General features: G+C 45.0%; 1 protein-coding gene across 1 annotated transcript in view; it reads right to left on the reverse strand.

Annotated features, from left to right (window-relative positions):
* Positions 1–27,723, reverse strand: part of SNX12 (sorting nexin 12) — a 54,047-nt gene that overhangs the window by 16,870 nt on the left and 9,454 nt on the right. The window contains exon 2 of the mRNA XM_085608409.1: positions 21,572–21,667. Within this exon, the coding sequence (XP_085464535.1) occupies positions 21,572–21,667 (96 nt within the window). The remainder of the gene's footprint in view (positions 1–21,571; positions 21,668–27,723) is intronic.

Genomic DNA, 27,723 nt, shown 5'->3' on the forward strand with positions numbered 1-27,723 from the left:
TGAGGAATGAGTGCCATCTTAGACCGGACTATCCTACCCACAGGTGAGGGGGAAGGAGTAAAGCATATGCTGCTTAGACACGTTACCAGCTATGACATCTTTAATACATTTTTACTCCAAGACTATTATCGATATACAGCTCAAAGGCAGTCACATTTCTCTGAGCTCTTACAGTGGTTGGTGAACAGAAGAGAATAGATTTATTTTTTGCTAAAATGACTCCAGTTGCTATATTGGCCCGAGGCCTGGAGTTATATCCCATATGTACAGGAATAAATTGTCGTGCAGAACTGTAACATGAACCTTCTCATCAATGCCTATGCCATGAATCCTAGCCAGTAATCTTAACTGATCTGCCAGTGGTTACAAAGCCAAGGATAACAGCAGAAATGATGGTCGACAACTCGGGTGAGAGCATTTGCCCACCAGTCAGCGATCAGATAGGAGTCTGCCCACTTTAACACTGTGATGAGTACAGAAGACTAATTCACTCTATAACATCTTCTCATGCCCAGCCACCTTAAAACACTGACCAGGAATCAAGGGCAGTCTCCACGCCAAAAGATTCTTCCGCTCTCCAGTTCATTTTTTATGTGTCTCATCAAGAACATTGAGCCAGCCTCAAATGAGGGGAGGTATTTCTACCAAGTAGAAACTTTCTGTTATGGATGCTTTAGGTCTAGTAACATTGTGAAGTCGATCGGTAATTACTTTTCCTAACAACATAAATTCAAGATTTAGCAGGGACAAGGAATAATAAAAGGAGTATTCAAGTAGCCCTCAGGCCTGCCTTGGCCGTATCATGGTGTGGGGAGATTTGTTCTCCATAAACAGGATTACTATCTTAGAATTTCATCCATTCTCCCTCTGGCTTGATCGGACCATTGTGCTGTGATGTTTCACATTTCTCTGGAAGCGGAAGACTATTTTGTGCACCCCCTTCTGGTAAAGAAACGAAATTGCCCATGGCACAAAATTACTCCCGAGACTTTCAGGGCTCACTTGATATGCTCTAAACCTGAAACTCCGGCTGACTTGGATGAGGCTACCAATACCTTCCACAATTGCATCACTGGTAATTTAAACCTCTTGGTGCCTTTAAAAACCACAAAAAATAAAATTACTTCCCCATCCAAGCCGTGGTTTGATGATAGCCTTAGATGACAAACAAATCTGCTGAAGACTTGAGAGGAAATGGTAAACTCAATATCACAATGATAAAATCTTATATAAAAAAATAAAATAAAAAAATAAAAATCAATTCAGGATTCCAAAGTAAATGTTTCTGCTGCTAAAACATGCTATTTTGTCAGTAAAATCAAGACCTCTCAATACTCCTAAAAAACATTTTGCAAAAGTAAAAATGCGGAGCACACTTCCTGAACCGAAGAACACTGGAGCAACCAAGAATTCTGCCATCTTTTAGCAGGCTTCTTCCAGGCCAAAGTACAAGCAGGCTTCGATTCTTTTGCCTCCTCTCATTTGGCAGAGGGAGTGCTCACAGAGGTACCCATCTCCTCTTACTTAGAGGGAATGAATTTCAAGGATGCCCTAGCAGATAATACCCCTACTTTTGAAACTTTTAATCCCATTTCCAACTCACTCGTTCCGACTCTCTGGGTCGCCTGGGGACCCGTGTCCCCCAACGTTTCTTCATTAAGTTCCAGAGGTTACGGCTAGTTACCTTAAAGGTATCTTCAATAAGATGTTTCTAGATGGGTACTTTCCCAGAGTGGAAGAGAGCACCCATTCTCCCTTTGCTGAAGAACCCAAATATAGATTGTAAGGACCCCAACAACTACAGGCCGCTCTCAGCTGCCTTTTCCAGCTAAGATCGTAGAGAAAGCACTGAAAATAGAACGATCATAGTTCATTAAAGAAAAGTCTCCTGGACGGCTCACAATGTGGGTTTAGAAGACAACATAGCACCAAGTTGGCACCGATTAATGTCTTGGAGGAAATCAGGGAGGTTTTGGACAAAGGTGGGAAGACGGCCTCGATCCTGTTGGACCAGTCTGAGGCGCTCGATACGGTCAATCATGGTCTTCTCATTGATCGACTTTCTGCATTAGGCATAAGGGGCAGGGCATTGGAACTACTCAAATCTTCCTTTGAAGACCGGGAGCAACTGGTGGAGCTTGAGGGGTTTAGGCCCACCTGGTTCTTTTTTTTCCTGCGGGGTCCTGAAAGGCTCATCATTAAGTCCATCACTTTTTAATCTTGGTCCCCCCTCTTGCCACTCCAATAAAGTCATTCGAATTTACGGTGGCGTCATATGCCTATGACAAGCAAATTGTGGCATCTTTGGCTGGTGGTCTGGAGGACACCACTTCTAGATTCCATGGCTGTATGAAGGAAGTTGGAAAGTGGATGTCCAAAAATTGTCTCAAGCTGAACTCAGGACAGAGGTTCTTTTATTTGGGTGTGACACTTCGTTTTGGACACACAGTTGGTGTCCGCGGGAACTGGGAGATCTTCCTAACCCGGTCATCAAGGTAAAACAAGCATTTACAAAGCAAAAGGTCTGGCAATGACATTGTTTTGAGCTATTGGCATTGAAAATGTTTTTTTTTCAATTCGTGAAGCATTAATCAAGTAATGGTGTTGTAAATGACAATGTCTTTTAACCCTTGTTGATCCCCGCATACAGACAAACTTAGAAACCGCACTACAAACGGGCCCACATGAATGCACACGCTGAGAAACACACGCACCCGTGAGACAGACACACTAATACATAGAGGCACACGGTGCACCAAAGAACCTTATTACACACGCAGGCACACTCAGTCGCAGGCACACCGAGTCACAGGCACACTGAGTCACAGGCACACTGAGTCACAGGCACACTGAGGCTCTAGGTCTAAATAGCCCTGTTCAAACCTGGCTGAAGCCTGACTGATTCCCTCCCCATCTGACCATCATTCTGAAGGTTGATAGGAGGAAGGATTACACAACCTCAACTTAGTTATGCTGTTACAGTTGAGTCAGGCACGTGGCTGACTTTCCCTCACTTTTAGGGATTTAGCGAGCGACCCTGCCCCAGTCAGTCTACTGTCCTGTGACAGACTTTACCAGCCTTATAGCAGTTGACTGTGCCCCAGCCCCGCCAACCTTTTGGTTGCAAGCTGGACAAAAAAATAACCTTCTCCAATCCCTGCCTCACTCAGTGTTGAATCCGGTGCCAGCAGTTTTCCTCGCTACCAGTGGCCTACTAGGAAAGTGGCAGACTCTCAATCACACTGGCCCATCAAAGGTGACTCTTAGATGTGACTGACTCGGTCCGTGCACTGCCATTCCTTCCATGTCGCTAACTCACTTCCTGAGTTTGTAGATGTGAACGAGGGGGGACTAGGGGACCCAAGAGGAAGCACCTGGTCCAGTGACGTAACCAAAACGATGCCAGCCCCTGCAGAATGTGGTACACCCCCACTCCATGTCTCATTGATCTCGGGCTGAACTTGTCACCCCCTTGTAGGAAGAGGACCAACTGTGCGGCTAGGCTCTGCGTTAAGCCTCTGGCCTGATCGATCCACTGTATGCTCCGATATACCTCTATAACGCCACCCAGAGGATTTCAGTGCGCTTTCTTCAGCAAAGTAATTCTCCAAAAAGTGGTGGCTTTCAAGCCAGACTGAAGTCAGGGCTCGCTCGGAAATGGTTTGGTAAATATGAGGCGAGTTGCCCGGTTTAAGAGGAGGCACATTGGTGGGGTAGCGAATTTGAAGAGAAGCGGCCTCAGTGCAGGTACAGCAGCGCCAGCCCCATAGGAAGGTGGATGGGGCAGACAAAATGCACATTCACCAACCAAGCAAAACGTGTAAGATGTTCGATCACCTTGAACACTGACCGACCCAAATCATTTCCTTTGCACGCATCTTTGCTTCTGCAGGCATCTAAAGTTACCTCAGCAGTTGTCTGTTTTTTTTAGAATCACATTTAAAGCCGAGTTCCCTATGTTTTGTTGGCCGGTGTTGGTCATTTTATTTTAAGCAAAAAATGCTGTTTTTGAAACCGGAATTGCATCTTAAGCATATATCCGTTTACACACCCGAAAGTATTGCCTTCTTTCGGAACATTACAAACTGGACATATTGCTCGGGGCCAGCCTCGTGGTGCCCAGATAAAAAGTTGGGTCTGACCTGCTTAACCTGCTCGCAACGATAAACCACAGATGGAATATCTAAGGGGCAGCGAGGAAGCGACCAGTGGCAAGGGCCCCCCCTCTCAAGTGTCATTTAATCTGCTTCCAGAAAAGCCTCCCAGCTTCACAGGATTAGGCCGGCCTTTGAAAAGGCACCTTCCAGCCACAATTCCAGCTGCTGAACCACACTGGTTTCAACGGCACTGCCAAACGGCATCAGGCCCAGAAGAGTGGCCACTTCATTTGCAATTGATGTGGTTTTCGGAGTCTGAGGTGGACTGTTACCAGGACTCATCAAAAGGGGTGTCCCACGTTTTAAGGAGGAGGCGAAGACACCAGGACAGACCTGTTCCACACAAGTAAGTGACCCTCGCAAACAAGGGTCACGCCTTTGATGACCTGGTATCTTCATGTCACCGGAGCACAAATATTTAATTCCTGAACTTTGCTTTTATATATCAGTGCATTCTGGGCGTGGGGGTCTTTGCTCATATTAATTGAGCCGTTCGGACCAACATACATAATAACAATAATATGTAAAAGCTACATCCAGGAATGGAAGCGTGGTATCTCAGTGAGGTGATGCAAACAGTTTGTTCCTTTGCTTTCACGGTGTATATGTATATATATTTGTCTAAAAAACAAAAATGTATGTTTGTGTCCTTGTGCAATATAACTTTTGCTCATGTAAAGCATGGATCGGATTTGTGATCTAGATATATATATATATATATATATTGTTAGAAGGCGACCTCAGAGGAGCCCGGAGGGGGCCCCGACTATCCTGAGACCAACCCTCGAGGTATCGTAGCCGGGCACTGGCGGGAGACTCCTCAGGGGAGGAATCTCGTATCTAGGATCGTACACTCGGCACCAAACGACAAAGAGACGCCACACCGTGAGTTCTTAAGAACAAATCTTTATCAAATCGGAGTCGAGGATCTTTATGATCAGCAAGGCAAATATATACAAGTAGAGCACGGCTCACAGAGTCTCGGGGGGAGGTAGGAGGTAGCGGGACAGTCTTTGGGGATATGGATCAAATGCAGGGGCATACCCGGAGCACAGCTCACAATCCTCGAGCTGGGGGATACGGTTGTCGTCGTCGTCGGGGTCCGGCGGGACCTAGGAGAGTCTGTGGGGGCTCAAGCACAAGTTCGGAGGTCTTACGATCTTCAGGGAGCCGCGAGTCACTCAGCAGGGCTCAAGCACAAGTTCGGAGGTCTTACGATCTTCAGTGAGCCGCGAGTCACTCAGCAGGGCTCAGGTGTTTCCAAAGGCGAATCTCCCGGGTAGTCCCAGAGCACCCCTTGTTATAGGTCAACCCCTCTTTGATGTCCGGAGTCTGGGCAGGCAGGGGTCTTGTCACCTGGGGGTCGCTTGTCGGGGTTTCCTGCCATTGTCTTTTGATCCTTTCAGGGCCGGGTCGGGAGGAGCCCCAGACACCCAGCAGGCGTGGAGCCAGCCCTCGGGGAGGCCGGAGGGCCGATCGAAACCCACGTCCCAGGGGAGCTCAGAGGTGAGATGGAAACTGCTCCTCCCTCTCTCATCCCAATAAGAGCGCGATGTCCTCCAGCCGGAGTGGCGCCTCTAGGCCAGGGTCGCGCTGGGGCCGGGCGGCCATCATGGTGCATGAAGTGGGCACGCGGGCCCGGTGTGGCCGAAAGGAGGAAGGTCACGGACGGGGGAGTCCGGGTCGGGTGTGTGTGTGTTCTGGTGGGAAGGATCGGCTAGGCCGTGTGCTCGGGGGCTGCATGAGGTGCATGGGTCAGGATATGGGGGGCGGGGACAGGGATGGCCATGCCACGAGGCCGGGTCTAACATATACACACACACACGCACACACACACACTACGGTCTCCCCTACTTTTTCACATTTATTTGTTAACCCATGGCCAAACTACGATTTGAATAGTGGCCGTGTGAAAGGAGGTCTTACCTCTTTTTAATAATTTTTTGCAACCATTTTTTTAACACCTGGCACTTGCGCTATATATTTTTTATTATTATTCATTTTATTACCCTCTTTTTATCAGCTCATTTAGCATACCATGTCTTTAGGATCAGGACAATGCACTGTTAAGTAATTGACCACTAAGGTGTTATTCATTAATTATGTTTATGAATTTAATGGGCAGTAGAAGTCTGTCTCTGATACTTAGAAAATATTTCTTTACATGCATTTTTTCTGTTCTTAGCAGTATGTTGATTAGTTTCACTGTATGTTATTTTTGGCTGAGTAAGGAGGAGGGTATTCTGTGTTGCTATATCAACAAAAAACGGGTCCTAGCGTGTCATGTGATAAAGGTGGTGGCAACACAGCCGAAACGCGTGATGCTGATCCACACAAAATAAAATTGCACTAATTGAATTTGCAGCACGGTGTGGTCTGTACCTGTGTTTCTGAAGGTTTGGAGTAATGGGATGTTGAAAATATGTACATGTATGTATATGTGTATATATATATATATATATATATATATATATATATATATATATATACACACACACACACACACAGCAAACTCGACTCATGCTTTACATAAGCAACAGCTATATTGCACAAGGACACACTAATTTTTGTTTTTAAGCACGGAGAGATTAAGTGATATGCACAGAATCACACGATGTTGAGCAGACGCCGAACCTCAAACCTGGTTTCCCAGTCGGCTTCTCTGCCCTAACACCACAATCTCTCCTCATGTTTGTTATCAAGAACGTACGTCTTGCTCTCCTGTGAAGAGTACCAATGCCTTTGTATCAATTTCAAGTAACTTGAAATCATAAATAATAATAAATAAATATGGAGCCATCTGGTGACACACTCAGTTTCTGTTGGTTATTGGCCCCTAGCGGTAACTCCACCTTGCAGACCAATGTCGATCAGCTGGATGACCACATCCCCATGCCAAGCCCACACTTCAAGGGGCAGAAAGCCATCAGAGTTGATGCACCTGTGTAAAACCAGTAGGAACTCAATCGCGGAAGAGGGCCTAATGTTCGGTTCAAGCGCCTAGAAGCAGCATGCTCGGGAGTATCATATCAGGGGTTTTAATTTGGTTACTGCAAAAAGGATCTTCCGGATGGACTATGAACTCAAGATTGGAAACACAGACACTAGAGATGATACTCTACACTTGGGCACCGGAGTGCCAGCTTTACCTCACCCACAGGAAGCGGGTGCGTAGGTGTCGAAGTGCGTCGGGTTTCTTCTATCTGTTCAGTGGAGCCTGTGGACAAAGATGCTGCAGGCGGTCAGTCCGGAAGAGATGCGGTGGATCCAAGGGTGGATCGGAGTTGTAGAAGACCTGTAAGCAGAGGGGACAGTGTTCACAGTCACTAGCCAGTGACCAGCGTGGCACCAGGTGGGTACCAGGCGATGTCGGTGCAAACAGGAAGAAAGGTGCAGCTTGTCTCTGCAGCCACGTGGTCCCTGAAGGTCGACGACGTCCAGGAGTCGGTTCACGAGCTGTCCCACGCAGGCTCTCGCTGTCGGCGACTTGATCGAAGCAAACAAGCCTTGGCAAAAGCAATTGTTGTGGAAAACGAAATAAGCTGATGGTTCTGACCAGCAAGGTCAGAGGGACTGCTCCTTTGGAGGGGAGCAAGGGCCAGTCTGGAGCAACCAGACCAGCGGTGTATTGCTTGAAGTTCGTCGCCAAGATGGCCACTAGCCAGCGGGCCAGCAACCGGTTAGGCGCGTCGAGTGGCAAAATGCAGAAGGGCCCCACGCAGATCGTGGAGATGCTGGAGGGCTCACCTTTGGTGCAGATGCTGCTCGGATGTTGGGCTTCTCAGATCCCAAAGCACAACTTGGAGAGAGCCTCGGTTGTTGCACTTGCAGCTTGTCGTGGTCGTTTCAAGATGGCTGGCTCCACGTGTCTCGTTGCCTCCACGGGTCTCCTCTTTTCAGGGACTGTGGATCGGGCGGTGAGAGGTCTGGAGGTCCAGGTCTTGTCAGTCTCTGGGCTCGGGCTCCGGCGGGAGGCGGCGGCAAAGCAGACGTTGATTCGCTGGATGGTGCTTGCGTTAGCAAGGTGGTCACTCCCTGACCACAGGCGAGATTTCCTTCAGTCTTCTGTGCAGCAGAATGTCGAAGTTCCCGTCTTCTTCTTAGTTTCAAGTTGATTCCAGGATGTCTGAAGTCTTAGGACACAGCTCCTACCTTTAAGCGGATTCTAGGGGCCGGACTACCTGCTAGGTCCCTCCCTATGGGTGGGACCAGGAAGGGGGGTGGTTACACCCCCAATCCTTTCTCCAGCTCGCCCCAGGCCCGGGACTGGTGTGCCCCAGGACCGGATTGAACTGGCATATGCACCGGGGCTCCTTGTGAACCACAGGCATGTCTGGTATCTTTCAAGCCCTACCTGACCAATACACAAAATCCTGTCTGGGGTGGTGCACGCACCTCCCCTGGCAAGAAACCCTTTGTCCACACCTCCCAAGCTGGAAGGACTCCCAGCAGCAGGAGGGCAGACTTGTGTCTGTGGTGGCAGCATCCATTTTGTGGAGCTGAGGCTATGTCTGATTTTACCCGGGTTTCAGGTACTGTACATGTCGTGTCCCTCTAGAAGGGTGAAATGCTAACCCCGCCGCCAGAATTGGCGAGGGGTTAGTATTCCAATTCGTATGACACCTTACTCGACATATTTTGATAAAGCCAAACCAAAGATAGCATTTAACCGCGAGGTTCATAATGCACTTAAGAGTATATGGTATGACGATATCTGGAAACAGTAGAAGGAAGTGGTTCCGACCACTGCAGACAGGCTCAGCTCATGCCAGAGCACCATCTCACATGGAACCAAGCACTCTGCCTTCAGGATTGTTAAGGCCTGCCATAGGAGTGACTTATAGGTTAACATGTGTCCCATTTAAGGTTAGGTATAGGTATACTACACCTTAGTAAGAGGTGGTTACACCAACTTACCCCAGCTGAGTGATCAGCCAGTTGTGTCAAATTTGTTAGGCCAAGCCTGGGGTGGCATAATACATGCTTCAGCCCCTGGCAGGCCTTAGATACACCAATGCCCTGGGTACCTAGTGTACACTGGTACAGGGGCTCACAGGGTGATCCACTTCCAATTGGTTATGCACCTAGGGTGCATAGTGTAAATTTAGTAGAGAGAACAGCAGGCTGGGGGTCTGATTGGCAGGCCCACAGCCTCAATGTGTCAAAAACCAGTGAAGCAAAACGCAAAAATTTGGGGTGACCATAGGATAGCAGACCCTACTCTCCTACAGGTAGGATCAACTTTTTGTCTCTACAACAGAACCGTGAGTAATGAGTCCGCGTTTCTCTCAAACGCCTCTACGCTCCTGCCTCCCTTATTTCACAAAGCTCACCGCTACGTTTGAGCGGGCGCACTATCCTAATGAGAAAGCACTTTTCTCCTCTTCTCTCGACATTAATGAGTGTGCAACATCATTTGTTTTTACCGCGCTACACAGCTACCATGCTTCGAGCTTGGCTTGGGTATTTACAGTACCTATTTATAGTAGCTTGCATAATCAGAAAGGTGTCTTACCCCATATTTTAACCACTCCACGTTTCACCATAACTGGATTAAATTTTGTATATCCATCTCTGTATTCCACCTTATTAATAAATTTTTGATGGCATACACGTTTACCTTATTTCCTGTTTCTAGACACGACTACGATACCCGCGTACTCTTGCGCTTTTCATCATGTTCTTTGTGTTGAATTAACATCCTTTTTTCATATATCAGGACACTAGAATTCTGTGTCGACGGCGACCGGTACTGTTATGGCCCGGACCATAAAATATTAAGGGTGAGGACTGTCCTGATGTCTGTTCGTGCCTTTGTTTTACACTAGTCTCATCTTGCCTTGTACTTATCTGTTGTGATAATCATGACATTTTAATCATCACCTGAACATATTTCGATCTTTTAATGATTAGTTGGTTGCATCAAACATGTCACAGCCCATGGGCTTCTTGCATGCGTGTGACGCACTATCACTTGCTGAATCAGTATGATGAATTTACTTGTAGGGATATTACAATGTTATTCCTTGACTGTTCTAACTGTTTTTCTTTTTACTGGTTACACTTGATTAACTTCATTGACACCAGAGGTACCCCCACATTTTTTAGGGTGCTGTAAGGGTGGTCACTTTTCACTACATGTGTTGGGTGTCCACCACCAGAAAATGTGTAGGTAGTCTTTTTATTAGGTCCTGAGGAATTGCCATCAAACTGATAATAGGGCAAGAAACAGGTTGACCTCACATTTCAGCGTATAACATCACAACATAGGGTGACCATACGCGATTCTTTTTCATTTTAATTAGGGGGAAGAACCAAACTCCTAAAAATTATTTTGATTGGAATATTTTTCCCTATTTTAACTTCACTACACACTCTCACATTCACCTACACTAAGACCCTCACTCATACTCCACCTGACGGCTACGGAATAAAGATCTCCGTTAAGTAGGCCCCATCACGGGCGCCTGATCGGGCATTGCAGCGCCGGCCCAAGTAGGAGCAGGCCCGATGATGAAGCAAGACACCTTCTTGTCAGGTGTGTGAGGGCCTTTTTCCAACAAGGAGACCACTCTCCTGCCTTTTGACTGGTGGTTGTTTTACAGTTAGAATGTGTCTTTGCTCTCTATCTTGTTAGGAACTGCATACTCATTGTATACATAGTCTTTTGGGTACGTATGCTGGACCTGTTTACCAAAACCCTTGTTTTTCTTTCCCCTCGCCTTTGTTTCCATTCTAAGGATGGCCACCAATAATACAATTTAATGAGTGGAGAGGTTTTTGAAATCCCCAAATGACCATGATGTGCACATTTAATGATATCCTCCCTTAAAACTCGATAGGGGAACAAAGGATTCGTGTCTCATAACCATTCCGTTGACCAAAGAAAGTTCAGAAGCAACCATGGAAAAGGCTTTTAACTCATTTGAAAGCTTCCTATTTTCTGGCCAACCTTTTACAATATATTGCATGACCAGTTTAAGAGTATCATCTTTACTATAAGCTTCCAACCAAATGTTCAGTAATGTTAGGACACTCTTTGATGGCTTCAAGTACCGCAACAACACATTCTGTGTCCTCAACAGCATCCAAATCAGGAGCCTCATGAAATGCCATGCTTGAAAGACAATCAGCCCTGAAATTTCTTCCGCCAGGTCAGTGAATAGTTCAAACTCACGCCCCCAAATGTAATTCCTGGACTTCTCGATTGCCCAGACGCAAGCAAGTGCTTCGCGTTCAATTGTACTATAATGGGTCTCTGCAGGTTTAAGCATTCTTGATGAAAAAGCTATGGTGTGTTCCTTTCCTGCCACCCACTGACCAAGTACTGCACCCAAACCTGTGAGACTGGAATCCACCATAATGAAACATTTCGAATCATCTTGAAAAGCATTAAGTGCGGGGGCTTCAACAATGAGTTTTTTTGTTTGATCAAATGAGGATGAAACCTCATTAGACCAAAGAAACTTTGAAGCTTTGCGCAATAGGGCGCGCAATGGCTCCACAGTCTGAGCATATCCTTTAACAAAACGGGCATAGTACTCTGTCAAACCTAAAAATGATCGAAGAGCATCTTTGTCTTTGGGAGAAACAGCATGACTGATGGCCTTGACGAGTGAAAACTTTGGCTTGATTCCTTGAGAAGAATGACCTAAGTGGTCTAACTGTTGTTTACCAAGTTGACATTTGTCAGATCTGATAGTCATACCAGCATCATTCAATTTGGTCAGGACACAAATTAGACTTTTTACATGCGTTTCCCAGTCATTGGCAAAAACAAGAATATCATCTTGATAGGCTTGGACCCCTGGCACATCCTGAAATAGATTATCCATCATCTTTTGAAAAACACTGGCCGCAGATGCCAGGCCAAAAGGAAGCCTAAGGTATTTGTAGACACCAAAGGGTGTGACAAAAGTGGTGAGATCTTGGGAATCAACTGTTAAGCGAATTTGGTGATAGGCTGAGCGAAGATAGATTATTGAAAACAATTTGGCACCCCCTAAGCTGGCAAGAAGATCATGGATTTTTGGGAGTGGGCGACAGGCAATTAAGATGTTTTTATTCAAAGTGCGCAAGTCCGCACATAGCCTGACCTCACCAGATTTTTTTCGGACAATAACGATGGGAGAAACCCATTCTGATGAGTTGCAAGGTGCAATGACCCCATCATGACACAATTTTTTAAGTGTAGACTTGAGTTCATCCCTAGCACTGAGTGGTAATGTGCGAACCTTATGTACAAAGGGTTGAGCATTTGGTTTTAACTTTATCTGATGTTGGAACCCTTTGACGGTGCCAAGTTTGTCAGAAAATAAATCAGGGAATAGGTCTAGAATCTTTTTAAGATCATGTGAATGATCTGTGACATCAATACAATCTAATGTGTTCAGTTCGTTTTCTGACCATCCGGCTGGGGAATAACCTTGGGGAGAATCACCACGCATGATGGGATTATCCCAACAAGGAACAAGGTTCAGACCCATTCTAGCAAGATCCTGCCAACCAACTATATTGCGTCCCCTAACTGCGACACAGACTTTAGTGTATATTGACCTTTGAAGACATTCCAACCCTGAGTTAAAATATCCTAACATCTCTATGTCAAATTCTCCAAACGCTTTTGGATTGATGTCTGTATTAGTCAAGGTAATGGAATTCTGCCACTTCTCAAAAAACATTACATCTGATAAAATAGTTACTGGAGAACTAGATTCTGCCATAATTGGAATCTCAATTTTTCCAAATACTGCAACACCTAAGGGACCTTTGACATGATGAGGATTGAAAATCGAATTACATTCAATTGAAACAATCATATCATGAAATTGTTTTGTACATTCCTCAAGAGATTCTGTAACTTCTATGCTATTAACTCTTGTAGGTCTCTTGGCAGATTTGCAGACACTTTGAAAATGGCCAATTTTTTGGCATGAAACGCATCTTTTTCCTGAAGCGGGACACATGGGATGATTGCCAAGATGTGATCGAGAACCACACCTGAAACACATTGTGTTAACCTTTTTAAAAGGCTGCTTATAAGATCTATGGACATTAACAGAATTTCCAGGATCATTTGAAATTCGACTTGAAAGAGTTAATAGATTGATCTTGTTGAAGAGCTTTTGATGTAACGATAGACCTTTCAATACTCTTGGCAATATCAATTGTGTCTTGTAAAGATGGCTTTCTACAGCTGAGAAGGCGCTCTTGTATTTTACTAGAAAAACAAGCAAACACGAACTGATCACGTATGTAAATTTCTGGATCTGCCTCAAACTCGCAAGTGGATGCAAGAACACGTAATGCAGCAATGTATTCATCCACTGTTTCATCCTCACGCTGTTTTCTCCCGTGGAAATTATGTCTCTCAAGTATAATGTTTGGTTCTTGGTCATAATGTCTTGCCAAGCGAGCTAAGGCTTCTTTATAAGGATTCCAATGTTGCGCATCCCCAGCTGGTGTGGGAAATTTTGGTAAATTCTCAAATACATGTTGCGCAGCAAGACCCAGACAACCATAAAGAATGGCAACTTTGCGATCATGAGAAAATTTAACAGCGTCTATAGCCACAATATGATTTTCAAACGCTTTAACCCATTGACGCCATGGAATTTCAGGTTTGCCAGGTTGTTGTAAAAAAGGAGGAGGTTGCGCAAATTGCTGAGAAGAGGCCATGAAAGGAATTGGATGGGCAAAGTGATTATATCTAAATTATAGATAGTGAAACTAAAATAATAAAAGGACTTATTATGCTATATTGAATGAAATGATTTTAAATACAAAGTAAGAAAATGAGGTGAAAAAGTCACATTTATTTCTATTTTAAAGGAAGACTGTATTGAGGTTAAGACAGCCCCTACCAAAATGTTCAAAAGTGATAACAGCGCTGAAGTAAATTGTAAAGTGCATATGAAAGGTGTGCCTGTCACCGTGAGAAGTGCAGGCTGAAATGTACTCAAGATAAAAGTGTGCCTGTCACTGTGTGGTGTGAAGATTGGATCCTACCTGGGAACAGAAGATCAGCGTTGAGTTACCGGTGTAAGAAGGTAAATTAAAAGTGGCCAACAGCGTGATGGAGCTTCCATGTAGCGATGAACGAAGAGCGTCGAAATGCCTGTGTGAAGCTTGCTCCCGTTGCGAAGATACGCCTTCGTAAAGCGTAATGAGCAAGGAGCGTCGGCTTAAATGAGGCTTACTTTCCCTCGTTGCTAGGTGACAGCACGTTGGATACGCGATGTCTCAGAGAGTGAGGAAATCACCCCAAAAGCTTAACGATGCAGTCCGGAAGTCAGGAAGCGAACCGAAATACACCAGTCAACAAGCTGCCAGCAGAAGCGAGGAGAAGCAGCGAGAAGGAGGAGGCTCGTGAAAAACAAAATACTTTAAAAAAAAAATAGGAATCATGCTGGTGGGTGCCGGATGCGTTGGTTCGTCCTTGTCGCCAATTGAAGTACGAGAGGTACAAGGAGGCAATGTTCATTGGTAATAAGATTTTATTGTGAATTCACGACACCCACAGCCAGGCGCTCCCGCTGCGTACCAGGATCTCCACCAACTGATTAACGTTGGTAGAATCCTGGCATGCATCGTTCAGGGCCCGACTGTGGAACTACAATCAAACCAACACATGAGCTCTCGTGCCACCAGCACGACAGCATATAACAATATGCAGCATACTACAGCCGGCAGTCATGTTTAGTGATTTTTACGACGTGTGTACTTATTGATATACAAAGCAGGATCGATGACATGGGACTTGTTCGGATCCACTTATTTGTGACTCCAGCAACTCCTATTTCTGCTTTAAAACGATCTTCTGTAAAACACTGTGAAGGATGTCCTGCGAGGACTCTCAGAAGTCCGCGTCAGAGCTCAGGGGACTAATGCTTCTCGGCCGCAGCAGTGTCGCCCACAGAAAGGCAGAGCACTCACTCCCACTCGATTTAATAGATCCATCGTTCATGCTTCCCAAACAACAACAAAAAGTCAAAATACACCACCGGTGTCTGGAATTCTTGAAAACAGTTACACTGCCCATCCCGGTCAGGGAAAAGCAACCAGCGGTAATTGTTTTCCGCCCACCCCACCCCACCCGGGGGAGGGGAGGGCAGGGGGCATGTCTCGCCTCACGCCCCAGCCTCCTCCAGCTATTTATTAGTCTGTGGACGTCCCTCCTCTACACACCCGGTTTCTCCTCTCATCCCCTGCAGCTAAAAACTTCAGTCTAGGAACAGCGCCCTCAGACCCCGGTCTTTTAGAAGACTGCGCGACAGTGCCACTGAAAAGTCAGACATTTAAACATCAATAAACAGCGCAACGTAGCGTTCAGCGCACAGCGAGTGAATCTGCACTAGCCCCATCCAGCTGTAGCTTCAGTTCTCCCTGAACACCGGCCAGTCTTGAAACCACAACCGCACGAGATGTAGCGCCCACAGAGATGTAGCGCAGAGAAGTATGATTCGAGACCGAAGGGTCGGATCCACCTGTACTCACCTTTCCGCTTAAAGGGCGGTTGACGTTACGAAAGTCCATTCCCCATCCCTCACTCTATGCTATTCAAATACTAAAACATAGATCCATATATACTAAAGTCCCTAAAATAATTTGGAGAAGTGGAGGTATACTACACTTGGCGACGAGCGGCACAGCTGGGTACATGCACCACACCAGGATTTCCCTCGGGTGTACAATTGTGTTACAACGCAAATATGATTCGTGTTTATTTTGAATGACGCGCAAAGAAAATGCATCATGCACGCACAATGTTAAAAGTACAAATAGATTGAAAAGTGCTGAAGCACTGCACAGTGCCCACTCTCCCCACTGGTCCGGTCCTTGGGGGCAGCGGCCGTTGGTCCGCAGCTGGACAGCCCAGGCTCCTGCTCCTAGTGTGAATGTGCCTGTCTGTGTCTCTCAGGGTCCCTACCTCGGCTACTACCCTTGAGCTCACTCGGCGACTGGAGCCTAGTACAGATTATTCACCGGCAGTCCCATCCCAGAAGCAGTGATCGTATAGATCAGCTGGGTCGTGTGGCTGCAGCGGACATCTTCATGATTGTGCCCGTGTTTCACTTTCTTATACTCCTCCGACCCCTCCTATCTCGGTGACACGAGACAGCCCTTGCAGTGAACTCACCCCGGTGACACGAGACAGCCCTTGCAGTGAACTCACCCCGGTGACACGAGACAGCCCTTGCAATGAACTCACCCCGGTGACACGAGACAGCCCTTGCAGTGAAGTCACCGGAGCATGTTCGTAGCAGCGCGCGACAACCAGACAGACACATAGCGCAGAGGATTAACACGCGTGCAGCGAGTGTCTCGCTCTGCCAGGGCCTCCTCTCTCTCAAGCTACCTGACAGGGACTCAAAAGCTGCAGGTTTAGTGCAGCTGCAACCCCAACTAAATCAAGATTGTGTTTGAATGATAGCGCAAATAGTGTATTTTAGGATAAGACGCTGCCTCTCATTAATTAATAACCGTCACAGCGTGAACCGCTATGTTTTAGGCACAGTGTTTAGTGCTCGAGAACGCTTTCAAAGACATTACAAACGCGGTCCCGAAAATGAAAGAGGACCGCGCTGCAGCCGGAGCAAGGGGATCTCTCATCTTTATGGGGCCATGTGTTTAGCCCCATAAAGATAAGAAGCTGCTTTGCGACAGCAGCAAAGCAGGACACAGAGTCCGGCTGGGAGACAAAGGGCGTGAACCAAATTCCCTCATTTCCAATGGCAGGCCACCGTTCAGCATAAACTGACGCCAGCCAATGGAAATGAGGGGCGGGGCTTAAAGCCCTCTTCTGAAAATCCTCTCCTACAAAATCTCTTGGAGGTGGAGCAGGGCTCTGCCCTGCAACACACGTGAAACCTAAAAACGTAGGAGTCTATTTGGACACTAAACTGTCTTTTGAAGGTCAAATAAATGCTATTACCTCCTCCAGCTTTTTTGGATTCAAATTCTCAGGAAAGTTCTACCTTTTAATCCTTTAGACCTCCAGAAAGCTGTAATTGCGGCACTTTTCTATCAAAGACTCTTTACTGTAGTGCACTCTTTAATATTCAATCTAGATTTTTAAATAAATTGCAGGTCCTCCAAAATACTACAGCACGCCTTCTGCTTGCCATTCATAAATCTCAATCGGTATCGCATGCTCTGCCAATATAGCATTGGCTGCCAGTTAGAAGGCTAACTGAATTTAAGTCCCTCTGTATTGCTTTTACAGCACTTCATGGGCTTGGTCCTGATTGTTTTAAACATAGATTTATGTGGTATGTTCCCGAAAGGCAGCGTCGATCGTCTTAATCTCAATCTTGTAATTCCAAGGGCTAAAACAGCTTCTAGGGGGGCGGTGGGGAGAGGTTTTGTGGCAGGCACGGTCAGGCTGGGAAATTCTTTGCCTTTGGTACCTAAGAAAAAAAATTCTCTTTTCGCAAACTTCTAAAAACCTGGTTGTTTAAAAAATAAAATGAGGTGCTCAACCGGGCTTTTCCATCTCCTGTAGTTCCCCCTTTTAAAATCAGAATATTCGCACCTGGACATACCTGGGTATAGTGCGCGTTATAAATTAATTTTATTTTAATTACTGATCCTTCCAAGTTCAATCCAAGGGGAGGAGATGGTCACACTTGAGACAGATGGAGGCCTGAACTATATTCTTGATTAAGTAATAAGAGGGAAATTATAGTCTTCAATATTGATGCCTGAAGTTTGGTCTGAAAGACCAGATCTGACACAAAGAGCTTGACAGTACGAGTAACACATTGGGTGTCAGTTAGTAACAAACTTGTTTGAATATTACGAAACAAGAAGGGATTTTGTTTTTCCTCTATGCCTGTGGGTTAGCTCTAGAGACTAGCTATGATACGAAGGGCATTACCAGGTTCTAACCCCACATTTTGGACCACTTATTTCAAACCATTGAAAGGTTATTTTGAGTCTAAAACATATGGCCCTGGGTTACCATTATCAGGCATTGGGACATTATAATGGCATTAACTAACATTAGATTTTTCAATTATATCAGCGGTGTGGAATTCCTATAGACCCACGCCCAGGATTTATTGTTTGGGGTCAAGGGCAACAAGATTTCATGTGTATTTTGTCCTTGGACAAGTAGGTCAAGCCTCCTGCAGCACTAACCCTTTGGCTGCCAGTTTATAGCACTGCATTATGGATCAGGGAAGGGCACTGTCTGCAGTGAAGGAGATTCTTTCCCCCCGTATGTGAATGCTGTTCAAACTTGTATTTATGGTTCATTAACCCCTTCCATGCTCATGACGGAACGGTTCCGTCATGAGCCACGGTTGAGCTGTGCTCATGACGGAACCGTTCCGTCATGAGCCCGCCCGCGCTCGAACCCTTCAGCACCGCGGCGGAATTCGCCCAGCGCTGAAGGGGTTAATGCAAAGCATTTATTATTAGGGTGAGGATTCTAAGGAAATGTTGTAAGCTCGAACTGCACTGCTGACAGCGGTTCAGTATAAACAAATGAACACACATTTTCAAAGTTTAGCAGCATGAGGCCAGGTATAATGCTCCCAGAATGCTATCTGATTAGATGCAAATATTTTCAGAGGCTTGAAAGCAAGGACTAATCTTTGCTTTCAAAATAAAATGTTCACAAAAAAATGCAACTAGGAAAAAAACATGTTGCTAAACTACTGTAGAATTTTAGGTACCATTTCGTACCATTTTTTCAGCATCTTTTATAAAGATGTGTTGATTCACGCTAGTATTTCCCAAAAATCGGTATAACCAGGTTCAACAAAATTATGGGAAACAGAAATAAACCAGCATTGGCAAAGTCAGTAGGTCTGAAATTGGTGATCAGCCTTTTGGTTCTGTCAATGTGTCTCTTGTTTTGGCATGGTTTTTGTAAAACCTTATTGGCATGGGAGCTGCTAGGCCTTCACCATTATAACAAGCATTTGCAAAAGGCAAAAAATATATTTTTGGTCTCAAAATGCACACATTTCCACATTAGTTCTTGGTACTGAACAAAGCTGCTGTGTGCGCCAATCGGCTCATTGTAAAAGAGCAGAATGCTGTCACCCGTAGTGAAGATAGACAGATAGAATTTTAATAAACACAAAAGGTCTCGGTTAATACCAGACCTAATTAGGGGCCTAATTATTAAAGAAATCTCAAAAGTGGACCCAGGGTATATGTTCTTGCACAGGTGCAGATTTACGGCTTTCATGAATTCAAAACAATTTACAGAAGTAGGTCAAGAAATCCTAAACATAGAAAATATTTGTGAACTGCTTTTGAGCATGAGCAAACATACATGTGTAGATTTGCTCATGGGAAGATCTATTGAGTGTTTGCAAGTACACTTTCCCTCCAACCACTTCTTTCCCAACCCTGGAAGAAGTTTCACATCCGTCATTGTCAGGAGTACATTTCCAACCTTTTTAAGTGTACTAAAAGATTAGAGAAGAGCTATGAAAACCCTGAAAACATGCAAGTTAGTAGGTTGGCACAGACTCAAAAAAGCATTCCAGTCCATGGAGTATTGCTTAGCGCTACCTCCAGCCCCAGTATGTAGATCTGCTGAAAGGTGGAAAAATAAGGGAATTGCTAGTATTCAGACCCTACTAGGATACGAGTCCTGGCATAATCAGAGCGGCAATAGCAGAGCTCATGTATAATGAGATTGCTGCTATAATTTGCCACCGCACTACATGGCACAAAAGGGGCAAGTGGATTTTGATACAGGGTAAGTAGATTTATGAAGCAACCTGCACCATGGACAAGTACATATTTGATTAAATTCCATACCCCTGGATACACAGGTATGTTACACGCACACACCAAGATGTAATCCCGAAGAGCATCCTATTAGATTGGGTGTTGGAAATTCTGTTTAGGTACCAAGTCGAAGGAAATTTACAATACAATGTGGAGTGTATTTTAGATGTAAATATACATTTATATGAAATATAACCTTCATGATGTGCACAGGTAACATTTTAGTTTGTACTTTCTTCTCATTTAGAAAACCTATTGGGATACAAGGGACTAATAGAGCGCCGTCTCGTTACATCAAACTAAACGTAATGTGCTCGTCACGTACCCTAAAACATATAACTTGGTAATACATATGTTACTAACTAGTACTACATATAAAATTATGTAAAAAACAATTGTAAAAACAATTTCTTGTATGTACTTTATATATTGTAAACTTTACGACTCAATGCCTACAGAGACTTAAAAGCACAAAGAAATTGGTACATGGGGAATATAGTACTTAAATAGATTGTTACAAGAGGTATTTTGAATGCTAACAGTGATGATGTTCGTGCAAGTCCTTGGTGGTACAAAGCAATAACCATGATAGGAGTGTTAATCGCTAATAGCAACGTAACAGAAGATTGAAAAACTGGTGTCATTTCGATACTTATGCATGTTCGATTAGAGGAAAGATTGCTATGTCTTTCAATGAGGCATTTGTGGTATCGTGCATGTGGAACTATGAACACTGAATATCCGGATCATGCTTTATAAAGGCAGTTGATATTGTGCTCTGGGTGGGAGTAATATTTTGACGCTTGTAATGATCATGTGACAGTATGGTGTCTTTTCCCTACTTTGCATAGAAAGCCTGGATGACAGACTTTTAATCAAACCAAACGTTTAAAATACATAGATTTTAATTAAAACCTTTTGTGCTTAATGGTCCCAATAGACCTAAGGAAGTTCTAGTTGATTGTAATAAGGTGTTGGATGGCGAAATTTTTGTTGGCTGAAGGCTACAGAAATGTAATCCTAGTTTGAACCAGTCGCGTTGTGTCGTTTAAAGGACGGGAGAGAGGTCAAAATCAATAAGTTTCATGCTAGGGTAATGTCGGGGGCAGAGCGAAGCCGGGAAGGCAGTGGCAGAAACGTTAGGCGGGGGGCGGGGGGGGTCAGTAAAACCCAAGAGAAAGTGTCATGCAAGCTAAAATTAAAAAGGAATTTACATTATAGTAAGAGAGAAAAAAGGCATTTTGAGCCAATAAAGAAAAACAATTGCATGATAGGGTCAATTGGACCCAGGTATGCGAAAAGCAGTCCAAATCAAGCGAACACACGCAGTGAATAAGCACGAATGAAAGAGGGTACATGTGTGTGAGCAGCAGCACCAAAGAAGGATGATGGCTCTGTGCTCGTGGACTATATACTAGATCTAGATTGTTTCGCAGTTCTATATTCTCTTCATTGTTACTGCTGAGCTGTGGCAAAGGAGATTTGCATAATATTAGCCTCCGTGTCTTTAATAAAATCCAGATTTTCTGCCCAGCAGGCTGTGAAAAATCTAAATTGTCTGCCGTTCTACGATTGAGGAAAGGCATTGTTACTACTGGAGACCACAATGGTTCAGGAACAATGGAGAGCAGACTAGCCAAACTAAACAGTAGGTCACTCACCTTGCTGTCCCTTTCCAGCTCATTCTTTAACCATTCAAAGTCGCTGTAGCGTCTCCGCACACATGAATCTTTCATTTTGAAGATGGGCAAGTTGGTCTGTGGGTAAAAGCAGCAAACCTTAAATATACAGTACAAAGAGTAGCTTAGTAATAACAGCCTACTGAGGATCCAAGCCAACAACTAGTGCCAAACTGAATAATCTGCCTTGCTAACACCCTCATCTAGTTTGTGACCTACCAGTCCAAAGATGGTACATGAATAATTCACCTTTGACGAAATCTCTTGTTTAGCTTCGCAGAACTGAGTCAAGTACACTCCTCAAGCTTAATACAAACCCAGTGCCCCACCAAAAGCTGCCAAGCCTCGTGCCTAGTCTACCAAGAAGCTGAAATACCAAACACTGCCCACGATATGGCATTATTTTGTTGCTGCCCTATGCAGTTAACCCCCACTGACCCATTTGTGATGTCATCCTACTTCTGCCTGAAAACTGGCCGCTTCCCCCAAAAGGATCAGGATGACATTACATCTAGATTGCCGACTGCCCCTTGCTCTCCGAGCTGCTCAAAAGAGCATAAACTCATTCTTCTACAAAGTCACACTTGATAGATGATGATCTCCAGGAAGGCCAGCCAGGATTCTGCATGTGTGGGCTGAGCTCTTCAATTCATCCGTGCCTCGAGTGCTACTCAACCCACTGACTGTCTAGGCACAGGTAATGTACATCTACTACATAACTTATGTTCCTGTATGGGCACAGCCAACACGGTCCTTTCACGGTTTGCTTATTTAGTGGAATACGCTGTGCAGAACATAAAAATAGTTCCAGATTGGAGAATGCCTGTATTACACATTAACTGCCAGTGACACACAAACCCTCTTCAAACCATAAAAATCGACCCCACAACGATTTATTAAGACCAGCCCCCCTCAGAAGACAAGCATTTACAATGCAACGGTCTCGGCATTGTTAAAGTTAGAGCTATTGGCATTGCTCATGACAATGCAGTTTCTTTAAATGTTTTAAAAACAAAAACAAACAAAAATAATGTCATGAGCAATGCCAATAGCTCTAACTTTACCAATGCCGAGACCATTGCATTGTAAATGCTTGTTGTCTTCATTTCCAGGGCTCACTACAGCTCCGAGAACGATGCGCCTGCTGCGGAGATAGCTGTCTGTAGACACTAGCGCAATACAGTGACGTAAAAGATGACTAACTCGTGGCTCCAATAACACAAAGAACCCTGAGGTCTGAAGTCACCAAAAAAGGAAAAAAGAAGAAAGACGAGAAGGTGGTGTGTAAATGACAAAAGGGATTGCCCTTTCATTACATGAATTGGGCTTTTTTTGTTTAAGGACGTAATCCCTCACTCACCCTGGGTGACATGCTTCATCATATGGGATTCTCCTCCCAGAGAAAAATCCTAGTTTCTCTGGGGGCTACGACCCCCTCTATGAGAGGGAGGAGCTCAGGGATGTTTTGATTGTGCACTAAAGGATAGACTAAATCCACATATGATGAGCTACGTATGAGTGAGGGGTGCAGTGCTAACCAATTGATAGTGCAGTGAAAATGTATTAAAACTAGTCACGGGACGGCAAGGAAGGTTCTATTAACACAACCGTACCGAAGCTAGATTAAAAACGTGAACACCACTGGTCGAAAGTAGGCCATGGTGTTTAACAATGAAAAAAGGTCGACATGTTTCAGCCTAAACGCCTAAGTTGGCTCGGCTTTCATCAGGACCAATAGCTACTGCAAAATGAAATAAGGAAACTGTGTCCTAACTACACAGAAAAAGGATACTAGGAACACCCAATGGTTGCTAGAAGGGTGTACGTCGCTTAGTCATCTCAAACATCACCCGTGAGCACTGGGTGCGACTCTAACCTCCACCTGGCATCCGCTCAGGAAGGTACCACCGCTCTATCCGTCGGGGGACCGCGGCTGAAATGAGCCTGAAGCCGGAGGTGGGTGCGACTCTAACCTCCACCTGGCATCCGCTCAGGAAGGGAACACCGCTCTATCCGTCGGGGGACCGCGGCTGAAATGAGCCTGAAGCCCAGTGCTCACGGGTGATGTTTGAGATGACTAAGCGACGTACACCCTTCTAGCAACCATTGGGTGTTCCTAGTATCCTTTTTCTGTGTAGTTAGCACACAGTTTCCTTATTTCATTTTGCAGTAGCTATTGGTCCTGATGAAAGCCGAGCCAACTTAGGCGTTTAGGCTGAAACATGTCGACCTTTTTTCATTGTTAAACACCATGGCCTACTTTCGACCAGTGGTGTTCACGTTTTTAATCTAGCTTCGGTACGGTTGCATTAAGAGAACCTTCCTTGCCGTCCCGTGACTAGTTTTAATACATTTTCACTGCACTATCAATTGGTTAGCACTGCACCCCTCACTCATACGTAGCTCATCATATGTGGATTTAGTCTATCCTTTAGTGCACAATCAAAACATCCCTGAGCTCCTCCCTCTCATAGAGGGGGTCGTAGCCCCCAGAGAAACTAGGATTTTTCTCTGGGAGGAGAATCCCATATGATGAAGCATGTCACCCAGGGTGAGTGAGGGATTACGTCCTTAAAAGGGATTGCCCTTTCATTACATGAATTGGGCTTTTTTTGTTTGTCATTTACACACCACCTTCTCGTCTTTCTTCTTTTTTCCTTTTTTGGTGACTTCAGACCTCAGGGTTCTTTGTGTTATTGATATTTGAATTGGGGATCAAACCCTGTGTGGTCTTAAAACTTGTTCCCTTTGACCCCCCGGTTTTGAACCGTCTGTGTATGTAACTCGTGGCTCCTCCAGGGACAACCAGACGTCACTTGTTCGAGCTGTGACCACGCTGGGAGCAACAGTCGAGTGACACATGGGCTCCAAAACGATTTACACCTTCGTGTCAGCTAAAACACACCATGGGGAATGAAGTTAAACTTGTCTGTCGCTTCGTACGGTGCTAAAAGACATTTATAAGCGCCTTGTGGCTGTGCCATATGTGGGGCTGCATGTGCTGTACAGGAATGTCAGATATGTGTGCATGAATTACACGACCAGTGACTCCTTACATAGGACGGAACACAACCAGATCTGTTCTTGCTTCATACATGTTTATTATTACTTAGTGGAGTCTTTTTATCAACCTTTGACTAAATAACGACAGAGTAAGGTATTATGTTCTTGGATTACATTGTGTGCCCTATAGGTTAGATACCACTGTTTACAGGGCGTGCAGAACTCGCTACTAATTTACAATAATATAACCGGGACCGCCAGGTTACACCCGGATCACTACAAACGCACCAATCCAGAGTTACCTTTACATAAAATACACATCTTTGACCACAGATTTCAGTCACATACATTTCTCCTGTCGGTGCATTAACCACCGATGCTGGTGTAGACACGGGATAAACAAAAGGTCTCCGCAGCACGTGCTTTAACTCTTTAAGCTATCTCAAATTACAGTCGGTTAGCGAACAATTAAGTAAACGAGCTTAACTAACACGTCTTCCTTCTTGGGACTTTTTGTGGGGGTAGTGTTTGTGGAAATAATGAATACACGCAGGCGGAGCATATGGCGACTGTCATTGGCTCTACTCCTCGTGACGCAGCCTATCATAACTTCGCGCCTGCCTGGGCCTCACAGTTTTGGTTTCCCGGACTACAGTGTCTGCCCACAGGGTGTCTTCTCAAACAGATAAAAGAAAGTCTATCGTGCAGGGCGGCCTGGGCTGGTAGTTTCCTCCGGTCTGTGGCCGTCTGTCGACCCACGCAGCTCGCGTTGAGCCGAGCCTCTATGCCCCTGCACAGAGGCCTGTTGAGCGGAGGGTGCTCGCGAGACCCGGCAGCTATTGACACGGACGCTTTTTAAACACCGAGGTTTGCTTTCCCCAATAAATAAGGGCGCGGCCCGTGCCAAGCGCGCCATAGAACCAGCGCCGCTCCGAGGACAGGGTGAGGAGAGGTGAGGAGACCAGAGCAGCAGCCGGACGCAGGGGGAGCGGACGAGCACACCACTGCCTTTCTCCGAGGTCAAGAAGAAATGCCTCGGAGAAAGGCAGTGGCGGATTCGGATTCGGGGGCGTGTTTGTCTTTTCTCTCCTCCAGCCATTGGCTGGAGGAGAGAATGAGACTTTCTTTAAAAAACACGCCCCCCCGATCCGAAAAGGACGGGGCATAATCGGAGTGACTGGACCTCTTCTCCAGTGGCTTGCCAGCATTTAAGAGGCCAGCCAATGGAGAACAGGAGAGAAGAGGGGCGGGTGCAAGCCCCTCTTCTCAAAGACATTAAATCTCCGGACTTCCGGTCTGCCGACCGGATGGTCCCGAGACCTAAAATACCACAGACAAAAGCAAAGCTTTCAAATGGTCCTCTTCTGGTCTTTGCCTACACAGCCAAACTCTTGAGATAAGTTGAGCGAAGTTCACTTTTTTCTTTTTTAATCCAATTCTACCTCCTCCCTACATTTAAGAGAAAAATAAAATAAAAAATGTAGTCCTCGCAGTCAAAAGATCCTGTCTTAACTTGCGAAAAAAGTACGCGAAAAATAGATTTGAAAAGGTTTGAGATTAATCAATCAAATATGAGAACCCAACCCCAGGGACCCGTTCGAACCCAAGCACAATAACTTGCATCCCTTGTTTTTCCCAAGGTAAACAATAATCTGAAAATAATTGATCAAATTCAAAAACACAATCAAAAATCTTCCTTTGATAATGTAAGCAGCTGCAGTGAAGTCTCCCTCATCTGAGGTCTCTCGTTTATTCCATCGCTGACAACCCTCAGTTTTCTCTGATCATCACCTTGCCCTAACCCTAGCTAGCAAACTATCTGACCTTGCACCCACACTGACGCTTGCTGACAAATAGCCCACTACAACATTGCAAGTCGTTGATATTTTGAAACCAGGTCACATCAAACGCTCCTTAAAAAAAACGAATAAATAAATAAAATGCACCGAGTGACATACTTGGTTGAAAATAACATGCTCATTTACGACCAAAATCAATTAAAAATATAGCATTTAAACTTAAAGACCACATCCCGCTCCATTTTCATGTCAGATACAGGCATATGATGGAAACTGTTACACTGCAGGATATTGACAATATACCCAAACTTGAAGTAAGCTACCACTGCCTACTTATTTATGTGTCGAACAGTAACATTCCATATTATAGACCATGGGTACTCACACACATTGGCCCAGGGGTCACAAAGTACGGTCTGTAATGTGACCGGGGGCCTCACTGATGCCAGCAGGGTGGCAGTAGAGGGTCTGGGTGGGTCAGGGATTGTGTAAGGAGGTCTAAAAACATGTTAAACGGGCAAGAATTTATGTGCGGGTTAATAAATGCTTGCTTAACATTTTTCCTAAATATTACTGCTCAGCACCTGAACAGCAGCGTGTGCTGCTGTTTTCCAGGAGGCCGCATGAGTATCCCGGTTATAGACCATGATATCTGGATCTGCATGTTTCCAAATCCCACCTATACGACACGTTCAAACGTATTAAGAGTGTGAAGTCTTTTTCTGACAGCCTGTACCCTGTGAAGTTTCATAGGTGTTCATCAACTTTTCAAAAACATATTCTGTGATCTGTGTGATCTCTACATCTTCTACCAGCATGCAGAGGCTACACTGCTGTATTAAAAGAAACCCTCGAGTCCATCAATAACTTTACATCACAGCTAGCACAGATTCAGCACGCAAGGTCTGCGGCTTTGTGCACTCGAATTGCAGCTTGTAGAATGGCTTAGTGCTTCGAGACCACTGGAAAGTAGCAACAGCGCTTTCTAACAACCCCCAAAAACGTTCAATGAATGTAGTGGCATAACGGCAAAATAAAGGGCAACAATCACTGAGTTAATTTGTATTTTCTAGTTTTAGCATGTGTGAAATACTAGATTTGTAATCACCGATGTGATCCCCGTTGCCTGGAAAAGTCAAGAAATACCACACTATGAACATAATAGCTTTTCTATACAGAAAGTGGCACACATCCCATTATTCCCAAAATAGATTTAACGATCACTTGAAGCAAAAAAAAAAAAAAAAAAAAAAAAAAAACACAATCCGAGAACCCGTCGTCAATTACAAGATCGCACTTAATTTGTACATAATCGTTGAGTATATGGTCTCT

The sequence above is a fragment of the Triturus cristatus genome, chromosome 5_2 (assembly GCF_964204655.1).
Source record: "Triturus cristatus chromosome 5_2, aTriCri1.1, whole genome shotgun sequence".
In the NCBI taxonomy this organism is placed as follows: domain Eukaryota; kingdom Metazoa; phylum Chordata; class Amphibia; order Caudata; family Salamandridae; genus Triturus; species Triturus cristatus.